At 39.7% G+C, this 15,847-nt stretch overlaps 1 protein-coding gene across 5 annotated transcripts in view; it reads left to right on the forward strand.

Annotated features, from left to right (window-relative positions):
• LOC145440841 (uncharacterized) overlaps window positions 1–11,845 on the forward strand; it is a 64,977-nt gene extending 53,132 nt beyond the window's left edge. For 2 of the 5 annotated variants that reach the window (XR_013915633.1, XR_013915635.1), the window contains 11 exons: window positions 281–348; window positions 822–904; window positions 6,268–6,371; window positions 6,436–6,551; window positions 6,824–6,922; window positions 8,321–8,435; window positions 8,630–8,700; window positions 8,770–8,912; window positions 9,420–9,538; window positions 9,596–9,888; window positions 11,176–11,845. Coding sequence is in view for 1 of the 5 variants with exons in the window: in XM_080318601.1 (XP_080174727.1) it covers window positions 281–348; window positions 822–904; window positions 6,268–6,371; window positions 6,436–6,551; window positions 6,824–6,922; window positions 8,321–8,435; window positions 8,630–8,700; window positions 8,770–8,912; window positions 9,420–9,532 (912 nt within the window). In the remaining 4 variants the exon portion in view is untranslated. Of the gene's footprint in view, window positions 1–280; window positions 349–821; window positions 905–6,267; window positions 6,372–6,435; window positions 6,552–6,823; window positions 6,923–8,320; window positions 8,436–8,629; window positions 8,744–8,769; window positions 8,913–9,419; window positions 9,539–9,595 lie in introns of those variants that run through there. The other 3 variants (XR_013915634.1, XM_080318601.1, XR_013915636.1) reach the window with 3 other exon arrangements.
• The last annotated feature ends 4,002 nt before the right edge of the window (window positions 11,846–15,847 follow it).

Genomic DNA, 15,847 nt, shown 5'->3' on the forward strand with positions numbered 1-15,847 from the left:
TCGGTATTTGCTGTGATTGAGGATTATTATTTGCATAAATGTATTTGTTTCTAAACACCTCAACTTTTGATAGAGACATACGTGATAATATAAGCAGTCATCATACCAAGAATTGCCGTATGTCTGACACCCATGATATAATCACCGTGCTTCGCGTATGCCGCTGATATAGCCTACGCCGTCACGAAAACGCATGTATTGCAAATTGCGAGAATTTAGCACGAATACAACAATGCAAGGGAACTGATGAAGATAATCGATATCAATTAACCGTTCTTAGGATACAAAAGAAAAAAAGCGACACAACGAAAACAAAAGAAAAAAGAATATTACACTTGAACAGAAAAAGTAAGAACGCTTCGTTTCGTTCGACATACCAAGACCTTCTCCGAAAATATTGAGTTTTATGTGACACCGTAGGTATAGGCTATATTAGCTACACGCATGGTCTAAAGGAGGCTTCGGATATTATAGTCCTTCCATTTTTCATTTATTTTCATTTTCCATCGTCGCTATATGAATCTGTGATGGCGCATCGTTGCTAAAGTTCATTTGATCCCACGAAGTATTCAGGAACCGGACATCCTTAGTATCAGAGCTCGACCATATTCTCGTGGTATGATATAGTGAATTTATCACCGATAGCATTTCATCCTATAGAGAGCTTGCATTTCAGAATCACGTCGGTTCATTGTCCGTCAGACATATCATAGTTACTTTGTAACATGAAACTTGTCGTTGGTGGCCATCCACCAGAACAGGCTTATAAGAACTTTGATAAATACCGGAGCCATGTTCAACTTCCGGTTTAACATTGACAGACCAACTCGTGTATCAACACCGCCATTGGATGAGATCGCATCGAACGAAGAGAGAAATCCCGGTAAAAACGACCCAAAGAAGGGTATACATCTTATGTGTCATCCACATCAGTGGCTCTCAATCGCCAGTCTGTAGCAAGTTTCCCGTCAAATATATTAGACTTTTATATTTCAATTCCAAAATGCAAGAAGACGTACGCTAGTCCATTAATTGCAGAATTGATACATCAGATTTTGAATTGATTTCTAAATTTGAAACGTATTGTTCACACGTATTGTTCACTTTCCTATATGTCACAATTCTACAAATGTCGTACTAAACCAGGGGTGGCCAACCTGCGGCCGTAGAAGCACATTTGTGCGGCCGTGGTCACGTAATTCAATTAGATTGTACTGGCGGCCGTCGACATGCAGTTTGAATTTAGGAATTGACTTCTGATTTCTTCATAGATTTTAGTTAATCTTGAAATTTTCTTCGCGCTGCGCGCAATTCAATGTAACTTCATTTTCCATTTTAATATAGTGGCCCTCTTTGCAATCAGAGCCCCATAGTATACAGACGCGAACACCAGGGGAAAATGATGTGCCTTATATAGAAATACCAACTTGCAATCGTGTGCTCCTCACTATACCGAAAATCCTGATGGGAGGTCAAGAAATAAACGCGTGCAACAGTGTGACTAATAACAATTGGCCCACCCGAAGATACATCATCATTTTTATCTTGCTCTAAATTTTCGAAAGCACGCCTCCCTCCATCAACTCTACCGAGAAATCTGATCACATGGGCTGAGAAAGGATAAATATTTGACAGCAATGTGTAAAACTACTAATATAAATGACGAAATTCTTTAGTGAATCTGAAAAATTTTTCGCGCTTCGCGCAACTATGAGCTGCTCATGACATGAACGACGACCACTCTCGATTTCGGCGCGTATATGGAGCTTGTGTCATTAAAATGTTACTCTGGAGTTCACTGGAAATGGACACAGACACTTTTACACGGGTATTTACCAGTGTTGGGATGACTCGAGTCATGACTTGACTCGAGTCAGACTCGAGTCAACTTTTTCGAATGACTTGACTTGACTCGAGTCACTTTGCAAAAATGACTTGACTTGACTTGACTCGGCGCTTCAAAAATGTGGATTGACTCGTGACTCGGAGCAAAATTTACGAGTCAATTTCAAGTCATCAAGTAAACGGTGTCGACTAAATCAATGTATTCTGTGCATGTTCGGATTATTCACGATACGCCATTGTAACTTGTGAGAGCAACCAGTCATTCACTGATTGTACGTTTCGCTGATCCTGCATTGTTACATCACATATACACTGACCGCATACGAAATGATCACAGCTTGCCTTGTCGTAATAGCAGATTAATTTAATAGCGACGTATCGCTGTTTATTGTACGGCTCTGTCCTTACATTGCACGGCGCTCACCTTTACCAACCCTCTTGTATGATTTAAATCTAACAAATATATTTTATGTATTTATATCCTCACCGATGTGTATAGATGGCTAGTGTATTGTACGATATAAATTTCTTTCATCTTCTCGAGGCTTTCGTATTCGATCCTCTATTTTTGCTGATAATAAGAGATGTCGCTCAGAGTTGTCAAACTCAACTGACGTCGCGGGTCGAATTCAAATACACAGATCACTCGCGGGCCGCACCAGTCAAATGATTCCTAAATATTACTAACCCTAAACTCAGTATACGCACTTTTTCGCATTCTCGGAATTGGGTGTTAATGTCAGCGATTTTCTCCTGATGATAACTACAATCACAACTCCGCTGTCGGGTTGTTATAATGTGACCTAGCAACATACTCTAAATTTGCTATTTTGAAGGAATATTTATTAGTGGTATTTCTTATTGTATATTCGTGAAATGTGTTGGATAAAATCACGCAATTTTCACCATATACTCAGAACTTCTTCGCGGGCCGAATGAAATCATTTGGCGGGTCGTACGTTTGACACCCCTGATGTAGCTATACAGTTACTTAAGTATTTTATTAGCAGTTCTACGTGTGCGTCAGCGATACAACGCATTTTTGCATGTATATTTAACTTTATATTCGTTATTTGATTCAAGAAAAATGACCAATTGATCTCTTTAACATAGCCAGTAAAATATAATGAATTTGAATGATCACTCATACTTCGAAAGTTCAATTTGACTTGAATTGTGACTTGACTCGTGACTTGACTTGACTTGACTTGACTTGACTCGAGTCACCTCCAAAAAACGAGTGACTTGACTTGACTCGAGTCTCCTTTGAAAATCGATTGACTTGACTTGACTCGAGTCAAAATGTGCAATGACTCGAGATGACTCGTGACTCGAAGGTAGTGACTTGATCCCAACACTGGTATTTACGTCCAGCCCTGCAATGCGGCCGTAGGCTACATGAGTAGTCGAAATGCGGCCGTGACTGGCAAAAAGGTTGGCCACCCCTATACTAAATCGTTTAAAAGTAGCCTACAACTCGTTTAGGAACAGTTACAGTGATTACGGATGGTGTGAGCTCGTGAAAGATTCAGGTCCGTGTGAACGCGAACCTCATGACGTCACGTGACGTCATATTGCTAATTCCAACCCTACATTTCAGTGAAGTGACAGCCTATGCATTAATGTAAATTGCACACGATACCTATAGCGACGACTCGGGCCTGATAATGCCACAATGCTGAAGTACGTATTGACGTTTTAAACGTCGCCAAAAGGTGTCAACTGGGGCAATCAAATGATATAATAATGTCCTCTTTTTTGAGAATTTTGTTAAAATATAGGCTAAAATTCGAGTGAGATACAGTAAATCAGCACCGAAGTAACGCTCCTGCGGCTATTTCGGGAGCTGAGTCGGAAGGTTGACATTTTTTCTAGTCATCCAACCACAAAGTCGGGGAAAATTACCATTGTTTCCGGATTTTACTCCATAATTGTAATTCGGAATTCAGAACTGTAATGGGACAATTTTCAAAAAGAGTCCTCTTTTCACATTTCCGAAATATGCTAACCCTAGTTTAGTGTTGATTTTTTTATGCTGTCAGCGCCATGCATATAGTGGCTCGCAGTTGAAATGCTATAAATTTCAACCAAAGATGTTATAATGAAGTGAAAATTGTAATATAAGAAAAAGGTTCACAGTGCAGAACCTATACTAAGATACGTTTGTGTACGTGAACCTCTAAATTTCTGAGGTTCACACACAGAACGCGAACGTGAACCTCACGTTCACACCATCCCTAAAAGTTACATTTAGGGCTGGGCACAATGATTCGAGTACTCGAATCTGAATCGAGTATTAATTTTAATGATTCGAGTCGAGTAGTAAAAGACGATTTTTTCGAGTACTGAAATTATAGGCTGCTCAGAGCTGAAAGTTAATTTACTAACGAGAATTGTGGTTTTGATAATATTTTCCACCGAGGAAGCCTTGAAACCTTGATCGGGCGTGTCGCAGCATACGAGATATGAGTACAAACCTACGAACGTTACTGGTAATAACACTTTTTCGAAGTCACCATTATCGCACAACATTGTCAAGAAGGGCAATGAAATCGGTATGGTTAAAAAAATGCCCAAGTATCTTTAATGTGACGGATAACAGGTATTATGCCCGTTGTGATGACATAAAAGGTGCATATCTGAACTTTGACATATCACATTCTGGTGTGACGTCATAATGAGTGATGCTCGAATACTCGACTCGACTCGAAGCGTAATACGTAATTCAGAATCGAATCACTCAGGTACTAGATTTTGCCCAGCCCTATTACATAAAAACCCAGTATAAGTATAAGCCCACGTACAAACTGATTTCGTTGAATTTGAAGTAGGTTTTTAACGATATCAAGCAGTATAGAACAGAGACTAACAAACAACCATTTCGTTCACATGTTAGTGGTTTGATCAGCACTCTCTCTTGCAAAAACTTTAATAGAACCACGTATAACACGATTAATATAAAAAGAAGTATGAGCTCAATCTTTATAATGACATTCATTCTTGGAGCACAACCGATAATTTGTTCTGACAATCCGTCTAGAACAGGGGTTCTCAACCTGGGGGGCGTGAAACATCTAAAAGAGGGCGCGAAGAAGCGGTCACCTGAAAAAAATTTTCGCGCTTCGCGCGATTTACCTCCAGTGCCTGTGTTTTTCTCCCCATATAGACCCAATTTCAGATTTTTTATTCTCTCATCAACATTCATAACTAGGGCAAGTTTTTGTTGCAGTTAAATCCGTGGAAAGTTGTATTCATTCATTTATTTTCGAAAAAAGTTGCAGAAGTTGCATTTTGACCACATTTTGCTCGGTTGACTAAAAAAAAGGTCAATTTTCCGGCTCAGCTCCCGAAATACCCGTGAAAGCGTTACATCGGTGCTGATTTACGGTGTTTCAGTCGAATTTGGCCTTGTATTTCACCAAAATCGAAAATACTTTCATGAAAAATCGAAAAAGTTGCATGAAAAATATGGACAAAAGTTGCAAATAGTTGCACTATAAGATTCCTCCAAACATCTTAAAACAGCATTCTACATATCTTACGAGTATTTAGGAAGCTGCCGGAAGCTGTAAAAAAAGTTGCAAAAGTGGCAAAAACTTGCCCTATTCATAACCTTTCACACCACCAAACAATCTGTTGAGGTTGCTAGCATCCTCGTGGGATTTTGTGACATGACGATAAGGGGGGCGCGAAATTTTTCATCATCAAAAAGGGGGGCGTGTCTAAAAAAAGTTCGAGAACCACTGTTCTACAATTTCACGGATATTGCAAATGTGCGATTGGATTGATAGCTGAATGCTGATCAAATACCGAATGATTTCATTCGCACGTCTGGTCTGTATATAGGTATACCCAGTGGGGGATTTTGGGGTGGGCGAGGTGGGCGGTCGCCCGGGGCCCCCCTCTTTGGTTCATGCGCTTTTTCAGGGATAATAGCGAATAAAGATGGAAATCCGTGTACCAAGCAAGAATATGATTCCGTACAGATGTGTCAATCTTCATCAAATCTTTGCATTTGTTAGAAAAGTCCCGTATCCCTATAATCATCACGTCTCTACATGCGGTAGTATTACTTAATAGTGATGTAGTCTATCCATGTAATAATAGATATGGCCGAATCCAGCATCTGGCCAAACCTTGACGCGGTGAAAGATAGATAATTATAACAAATTCGAAAGGGGGGTCTGGGGGCGGAGCCGCCATAAATTACGGATAGATACTTATAGTGGGCCCCCTGGTAAGTCTCGCCCGCACCCCCTGTTCATAGGGCCACCACTGGGTATACCTATACATGTACATGCATCTAATTATCTATATCTATAGATGGTAGACAAGAGACATATGCATGTGAGTCACATTCGATCTTTGAGTGGCCTAATATCATCGCATTACCTTCCTCAATCTCATCCACAACTATTCTAGGTTCGAATAGAAAGAATAACGTCGACATATCACCAGAAGATGCAGCTCGCGTACTCAACCAATTACTTGGAAAGAAGCGACCCCGGCGTGAAATAAGTCCCAAAGTAATGCTCACGCAAATTGCGTTTAATAACTTTACATATCGTATCATATACAATTCATCACCAGGACGCCCGTCAGGCAATGCAACACGTGAAGCATAGACAAATAGACCTGAGTGATACAATTAGCATGTGGAGTTTCGATGGAGATGATCGCGCAAGAGAGTTTCGAAGGAAGAAAAAGTATGAAATATGAATCGATTACGTCACAATGACCCCTTCCCAGCCATCATTTATATTCTATCATTTAGTCTTTTTGGTAATCATATAGCCTACCTACGTGGTGGAATTTCTAGTGTTCTTGTAGCCAGTCTTGATGTTTTTATTTATAAACATCAAACATGAGTTATCCGGTGCTTATACCACTCGCCAATTTGACTCTTGAATCAGTTCAGAAACAAACCATAGAAATTAACTGCAGTAAATGTAACACACTTCCGGCATCCTGTGTATAGATTGAGAGGGCGGCATGTCAGAAGCATACTAAAAGTTCCGAGTCACTCTCCGATTCAAGAAGAGTCAAGCAGCATATCAGAAGCGGAATCCGAAAAAGGGTGATTGGAGTCTATTATACGTCGTATTATTTCGATGCATGGATCATGGTGATTGATTGATTCGGTCTAATGCAGGGTGGGCAAACTTTTGAGCTCGCGGGCCGCATTCAACATCTGAATCCATTCGCGGGTTGCACTGTATAAAATTGGGATTTTTAACCAAAACGAAATATTGGTAGTGAGGACATGGAGATGATAAGTGCTTATTTAAAACAAACCTAACATTGCGTTGATGATATCGTACACACGTCAAAAACACAGTGGCGAGATTTCATAGGCTGGTCGATCGCAATAACTAATTTGTCAAAACTATTGAGATGAAAGTCGGTTGTCCCGATCAAGGAGGGCAAGCCACCCCCGTTTGAGTACCGCTGCCTTAGAATTTCATGGTGAAATATACTAAGAATAATCAAGTCCATGCATTAATTCGATTTTGGTACGCATTTTATCAATGTTTTTAATAGGTTTATTTAGACTTTCGCGGGCCGCATGCCGCCCGCAGGCCGTAGATTGCCCACCCATGGTCTAATGCCATCACTTGTATAGGTCATTGGCAAACCAATCTTCCTTTAGTTTTATGCGCCGTGTTACGGGGTGGCGAAGCCACCCCATGACATAATTATGGGGTCGCGGCCACTCCGTACATAGTACTTAAACGCCCGCCGTCTGCGTTGTCAATTAGCGAGGCCATGATATCGCGTTAATGCTACCTATTTACCATTAACCATTACGCGCGCTAATAGTTTAAAGGGGCACTGCACTCTAAAAATGATGTGGTCTTAAATTGAAGGGCAAAACGAAATATAAATTTTGCCGCAGCCGTTTCTTCAGAACGCCACCGTAATGGAGCTGCAATTTATTGAAATTTCGATAGCAACTTCACGCTCCAGTAGTCACGCAGTGATCGAATTTTATATCGTTGATAGCCGATGCTATGAAGGAAATGTGTCGTAGATACGCGTTCTCTGCAAAAATGATATCTTTATAGTTCAAGTCCAATTTCAGATATAGAACATTGCCTTCCTTTATGTTTCAATGGAAATTTTAATATCCCAAAAATTAAGTATTCGCGAAACATTTTCTGAAGTATCTGTGAGCCACGCGCTTTAAATAATCTGCTGCCGTGATTATGAAACGATGACATAAAGTTCTGTCCGTGTGTATCCAGCTTATTGATCCGTAGGCCTACTGCATGAGATATACTCCCCAACGGCGATTTGTAGGACAAAGATCCCCTGATCATTACATTTAAGTTATAAATAGGAAATAAAGAGCAGCTGCATGTAGGCTACCCCTGGTTGCCGGTTCACGAGTAGTAGGCTAAGCTATGCCGTATTCCAAATTAATTGTAAATCTATAAGTGAATCAGTAGACTAAATTACCATATGTATATCACAGGCACGAACCTTCCCCAAGACAAGCTGCTCTGACCCAGCGAGACTTGCAGCACCAGAAAACGCTAGATCCAGCGAGAAAAGTGAGCTCCTGGCTCAAGGATTCTCCACCATATGAGGTATATGGCGGATCACGGAAAACATCCAGTGAAATGTAATAGACAGTGAAATGATGCTTCCAGCCCGGCTTATAAATGAGTTGCAGGCTTGTTGTTAAGTAATATTTGTAATACTATGGTCATTGGTCATGTTTATGATGTGGAATGTGCATATGTGCGGAGTAGGCTATTAATAAAGATACAATTTCAAACAGAATCATCGCGGGCCATCTCCGACGTTAGATGAGGATGACATCAGCGATTCCTCGTTATCAGGACCTCGAAGGTGAATCATTCTATCATTGGCTCATAAGAGACTGTTTAAGAGTGTGAGGGACAATCAATTCCTTTACAGAGGTCGCAAGAAGAAATATGTTATAGAAAGTGATTTAACGTTGGAAGATTTCCAGAATGATGACGAGATCAGCACAGTCGGTCGAAGCGCTTTCCGCCCAATCCATCGCAATCCGTACAACCCGCCGCCCTTACCGGTTACGCGTACGTGAATCGATATATAATTGAGCAGTATATTGAAAATAACCCGAATATTTTCGGCTGACACTCGTCAGGGGTAATCGTCATAAACTAGTAGAGATTTGGAAAGAGCATTATATATCAACAATCGCATCAAAAAATATGACGTCTCCAGCATGAAATTTCGAATAACAGATCGTAATCGATACATGATGATACTCGATGCCCAGCGTGCTATGAGTTGGCTGTTACGTGATGTACATGTATGAAGAGCGAAAAATTCGTCTTTCGTGGGTCTTTAATAAGTCGAAACACACTGCAGTGAAGTGTACTTACTTACTTAAATATTAAACTAAATGGATTGTGTGTATACAAACTGAATTCTATTTTCGAATCTTTTGACTCATAGCCGCCCGTACGATGACTTTAGAAAATCTGTAATATCGTGGCTAGCTGAATGCGAATTACCTGTATGATCAATGTAATGTTGTAACTAAATTTAGTCAACCATTGACCATTATTCTATTAAAGATAACAAAGCCAAATCACTCGTAGACAAACTTCTTCGACCGCCATTGCATAGCAACCAAAATTTTGTTGGACCGATGTTGGGAGTCAAGAGAGAAAAGGCTTTTATGGGTTGATTACAGGTAACATGTCCTTGTGATGATTTAGACCTCTGCTGCCCATGCAAACTTTCATTTCAGGTGCTGTATCTGACATCAAAACATACCCAGTTGAGATCTGCGCATAAATGTAACGATGCCCATGGTACGGAATGTTCTACCGTTATATAGACTGGAGGCCGTGCGGGGGTCTGATAGATAGGAGCCTAATGTCACACGTGATTTCCAGTATGTGCATATCAAAGGACCGAGAGTGAAAGATCTTTGCTGGATTCGCATTCACCGAACTGGATAGAATTTGTATTATGAAGTGAATTCGAACGAGGACAAAGTGGCTATAAACATCCTATCCGGTGCGGGAGTATACAGCAGAGGTGGTCAAAGTAGTCAAGAAAGCTACTCAAGTAGAAGTAGAAGTAGCGACGGAAAAATCTACCCAAGTACAAGTAGAAGTACTTCTTTCATAAGCAACCTAAAACTACTTGAAGTAGAAGTAGAATTGACTGACTTCAAAAGTACTCAAGTAAGTAAGTAGTTGTGAAAACGATTCTGATTGGATGGATTATTAAAATGTGCAAATTGAGCTATGTGATAGGTGACGAGCTTGATTCATATTGATGCATACCCGCATGTATCCAATTTTCGATAGCATAAGCATTCGTCCGCATCATGGGATGAAAATGATTGTATTAATAAGGAAACGCGATACTAATCCTCTGTTTTCTGGAACATCACTATTAGAAAATAGCATGGTATAGCGCCATCCCCATATTATAAGGCCTGTAGTTTAGTCGAAGAGCAATACGGAGAAGTTGTATAGGATACGGTGTAAACACTTTGCGCTATTAGTAAACGTTAAGAAAAAATATGGTCGACCGTAAAAATGCCATTGTAGCTTTATTTCCGGAAATTAAAGGCACTACTGCACTTGCTTTTATACTTCAACATGTATGTTATCCGGACAAAAGAACTGATAATAATTATAACTCAAAGTATATCATACTGGGAATTGAAAGTATAAATACTACTTCTAAATGCAGAATATGTGTTTCATGTTTTTAGTCCAGAAAGTTTCAAAGGTGGTATGCTAAAACAGCTCTAAAACTAAACAAGAAAGTCAAATTCCACTCTTCCAGATTAGGACACATCATGGACATATATGCTAGATTACGATATGACAAGAAAATGCTAGATTGCGAAACATCAGTTTCAAACGTTATGATGAGCCATATATACTTTGAATAATTATTTCATATGGGCGAAGGGCGACAATGTGGTGTGAACGGAACCACGACAACCTACCACCTAAATTATATTCACCGATACTTTCGTGAAATCATACTGACCACTTCGAATCCACCGCGCGCGAAGCGCGACGAAAATTCTGTGCTTTACTAAACTTATGAAAATTAAATGGTAATACTCCGTGAAAACAGCTCCGAAATTCCTCAGGCTATCTTCCTGATTGGAAGATTGAACTACTTCTACTTGACAAACTGAAAATAGCGAAAAGTAAGTAAGTAGATCACCAAATTTTGAGAAGTAGAAGTAGAAGCAGCGAAAATCAGATCTACTTGAGTAAGTACCAGAAGTAGAGGAAAACTACTTGAGTACTTCGAAAAAGTAGAAGTACTTCGTTACTTACCACCTCTGGTATACAGCATCCCTCCCACTAATACGCTGTGATCGTTATAGGATTCACTAGAACCGATTTACCTGATTGCCTTTGTAATGAACTGAACGTACATGTGTACTTTACTACTTATTCAAGTAATATTTGCCTACTTGCAGTACTTGCGCAAGCGATTATGTTTCGAGACCATTCGACTTCTATTTCATTCACTGGATTCCAGGTTCGAAGGTCGTATGTTAAAGAAATCATATCTTAAAATTAATTTTGTCGAAAACATCTGCAATGGATCGCCATAGAAAGTTGTGGAGCATTGACGACTGGACGTATATGAAGTTGCACGACATATTATAACTTGTCAATCTAACATCATTTGTGTATACCTGTACAGCTAAAAGGAAGCGTGGGTCAAATTTTATTTCATGGCGTTGGAATCAATATTTATTAGGATAACAAATACCATCATATGATGAAAATATAGCCAGCGAATTGATGTTACCGGATAAGTATTGGCACATCGACTTCACCTGTACCCAGTGTCGACCATATAAACCAGTTTAAGTTCATTCCGTACAAATTTCCGTATATTTCAGTAGGCAATTTCCCATTCAGTGTACAATTGCGCACACCTCTTTTTATTATATATATAGACTTTTAGAAGTACATAACTTCAATACACTATATTCATATTGCTAAATTTACTTCACTCGTAGCTTTTCGACGGACTCGTATCAGGAAAGAAATGTAGTAAATGCGGTTAACCAAATTTGAAACACCGAAATAATCTTATCTTTGTGACGCAATAGTTTCAGGTAGGCTACACAGAATCGTGAACGACACGCTACGTTTATTACAGACAAATTAGGCTATTGGTCATGGTCGATTCAAGAACCTTTTGAATGAAAAAGAGAGTGATCACGAGCAACAAGGGAAGACTGATTGCCATTATAGTATTTGATACATTCGGGATTATTAGGGAGGTATTGTCCGATGGGAGAATGGAAGCGGCTAGTCCCGCACCTGCTCGTTGCACACCTCCACACCTACTGTTCTACACTAACGTATCTCAACCAGTGCGGAGCGGATCGACAAATTCTCTGGTCCGGCTCCGATCCGATTGTTCAATTCTCTGGTCCGGCTCCGGCCGTATCAGGAAAAAGTACTGATCCGGTTCCAATCCGGCTCCGGCCAAAAATGAAAAAGTCCGGCCAGAAATCCGGCCCTACACGGTGCGGGGGTTCCGTGAATTGATAAATATGCCTCGTTTATCTTCGCACTGGCTTGGCGGTTACTTGCGTGTGGTTGGTTGGTAGTTATTTAGTTATAAATGTAATGCTTATCCATAAAGAATCCGGCCGTATCAAAAAAGTACTGATCCGGCTCCGATCCGGTCCAGCCAAAATCGAAAAAATCCGGCCGGATATTCAATCCGGCTCCGGGCCATGCTCCGCACTAATCTCAACCGTCTCCGACGATGTTTTTCAGAGAAATCAATGCCAGACAAATCTTGTCATAAATTCAAACCAATTTTTATACTAGAGGTCAGCACATTTTCATGGTCAAGCCGTATTGTAGTTATGACTACTGTACGTGTCTCAGGTATTGGCTATAGCACCTATGTCAGAGACGTCGGATATGCACAAACTATCCACGGAAATCGCTCGAAGCGGGAAAAGAAATTTCGTAGAAATAATTCAACAAATATTACATATTAAAAGATCGATCTGGTGCCTACGCGACGCAAAATTATACCCTTCGCGACCCATACTTTAAGAAACCCTGTTATACAATATGTACTTCATAACCCGTGGCGCAAAGGACCACCAGGCGATAAGCGTCAAATATTTTTGTTAAATAAACAAAAACAAACATACACGGGTCTACAAGATTTTTGCGCCAGGACTTTTTTGGGTCAATCCTACCTAATTTTGGGGCGCTGAATACGAATCTGACGTTATATTTGCTCTATCACATCATATTTTTGAGATATTATAAATGTTGAATATCCCTACTTTTTCGAGGTACTCCAGCAGATTCTGGCTACTTGCTGTACTTACTGAAGTGGTAATGTTTTACAACTACTTCAACATCTACCTGAACAGTATTCTGGATGAACTAACTGCGCTTGTAATTTGGTTTTTGTAAAGTAGAAAGTAGTTCAGGGATAATATTGCACCACTATCATGAGTTAACTTGTCACAAGGAACGCGTGAAATAGCATCTGAATCACGGTAACTGAATATATGTTTCCGAAGATTCTACCCATGGGTGGTGTCTGTCATTACAGTCATATTCCGTTAGCTGCGACGAGAGATCTTGCGATTTCGTTCGTAGCCACCCTCCGACTAACTGTTGAAAGTATACGAACACCCTCCCACGACCAAATATACTAAGATAGGCTATTTACTGGCTTTTAGTAATTCTCAGACCCTTCATTTCGTTTTCTGCTTGAAATATTTTTAATATGTCCAAGAAATTACTATAATTCTACTTGCAATTGAGTAGAAATGTAAGGCGTTACTTGCCTTCTACGCCGATCACTTCGACCAACTCTAGTTCACAGTAAAATATTGCGCCAAATCCTAAACCGTCAAAAATGTAAAGCTTTTTGTATTAAGAAGTGGCGTTTGATCATGCAAAACACTAACAAAAAGCCTCGAAACCATTTTAAAACGTCCCTAGAAGATAACCAATGCTCATCTCTGGCTCTGTTCCAGCATAGAACACGGTATTTGGTGTAGGCCACGGATGTCCGCTGTCGAGACGGATCGGCTGTCCTCGAACCGATGCAAATTTATTTCTATTGTGAAGTAACACGCACTTCAGGTTTCGTGTTGTGCTGTTCGAAAGCGGCCTCCATTCGCCTGGTTGTCTATAATAGCCAATGAAAAAGAAGCCCTTTATCTCATCATGGTAATAAACCAAAAGAAAAACAGGTCAGAAATAGCTTTCCTCGATTCCGATAAAATCTGACAGTATATGGAAACCGGAGAAGAATTAGCATGATAAGTACAGGCGGAGATTAATGATGATAAATTACTTGAAGTTATCATGATAAGCACTTTTTTCTTTGGAAAAACAGACATCCTGTATTTTTTATGTTTCAAAACAAGCCTAAAGGGCCACTTATTTGGGTCATGTGCCGGAGTGATCAATTCTCTTCTAAATAATATACCAACAATACAATGTTTATTGCTTGCAAACTTTTACGTTTTACGAAAGAGCAGTGCGCTGTCACAAGATGCATTGACCGGTTAAATCTGCAGGACATATGTATAAAGATATAGGAACAAAATTAGGTACGAAGCTAATAATCACAGTCTTTAAAGTAAGAATGGTAGGCTATATAAATATGACAACTGCTATCGACTAAAAATAGTTGCATCCACATATAGATTTATGGGTCAAGAAAAAGTCCTGATCGAAAGAAGATAAAGAACTACTGGATTCATGTTCACCGAAAACTCAGTTATTCTGTTCTGCAACAACCCAGGTTTCGTCATTATAGATGATTTCAATAACAATATTTAAACTATTGCTGTTGTACGCTCACCGGAATGTCACTAAAGAAAGTCGAAATTTGATTAATTTAGGAAAATGAGAAAAATAAATACTGAAAAAATTTGACGTTATAGAGAAATTCCTAGCACAGAATCGGATTCAGCAACCTAATATTACTCTGAATCAAACATTAGAATTTTTGATGCAAAATGTTTTTGCAATTTGTAGATCAGTGTAATTTTATGGGTCGAAAAGAGTTTGTGATTGAACGAAGATAGAGAATCACTGGATTCGAGTTCACCGAAAACTCACTCATTGTGTATTACAACAACCCATCAGGCTTCATGATAGATGATTTCAATGACAATATTTGATCTGTTGCTGTTGTATGCTAACTGTGATGTCACTAACGAAAGCCGAAATTTGATTAACTTATGAAAATGAGAAAAATTCATTCTGAGAAAATCTGACGTGATAGAGATAATCTGAGCACAGAATCGCAATTCAGCAATCTTAAATTAGCTTAAATCAATCAATCGCAAAACTTTTTTCGAAATTTGTGGACCAGTGAATTGGTGTAAATCAGGTGAACGGCACGCTGCAGTTAGATACCAAATTGTGCTTTCACACCCCTTTCAAAAAGTTAAATGAGTCAATCGCACCAATCCTTATGAAGGAATATCCCATACGAGTATATTACCATATTTTTGGAAAGAGAATTCCGGACACTCTTTAGCGCCCACTAGCGGATTTTAAAATGAAGTGTAACACATTGACCGTCAATATGACGTCACACTAGGAAAGCATTGCCCATCGACTGTATACACCAGGGGCGGCCAACCTTTTCGGCCAAAGGGCCACATGACATTTACGAACCACGGGCCACTTGATGTTAATAACCATTTGTTAGGTAACGGCGAAAACAATACTTATATAACTACGCGCCAAAATCGATTACAGTTGTGTCATGAAAAGTCATTGTGCAGTGCACTCAGGTCCCAACAGCTGCGAAAATTTCTAAAAGTTTATCAACGTATTCGGTCAATAATAATGTCACTTGCATATATATATATATTGCGGGTCGAATCTATATATACCGCTAGGCTCATTTGGCAAGGACCTGATTAGTCGGTTCTTGGGCATATTAATATCGAATATTTCGGGCTTCGGCAAACATGCGTGTAACATTTTGCGCAAAGGTT

This window comes from Botryllus schlosseri, chromosome 6 (genome assembly GCF_051294905.1).
Source record: "Botryllus schlosseri isolate E-star chromosome 6, Bs_hap1, whole genome shotgun sequence".
Classification (NCBI taxonomy): domain Eukaryota; kingdom Metazoa; phylum Chordata; class Ascidiacea; order Stolidobranchia; family Styelidae; genus Botryllus; species Botryllus schlosseri.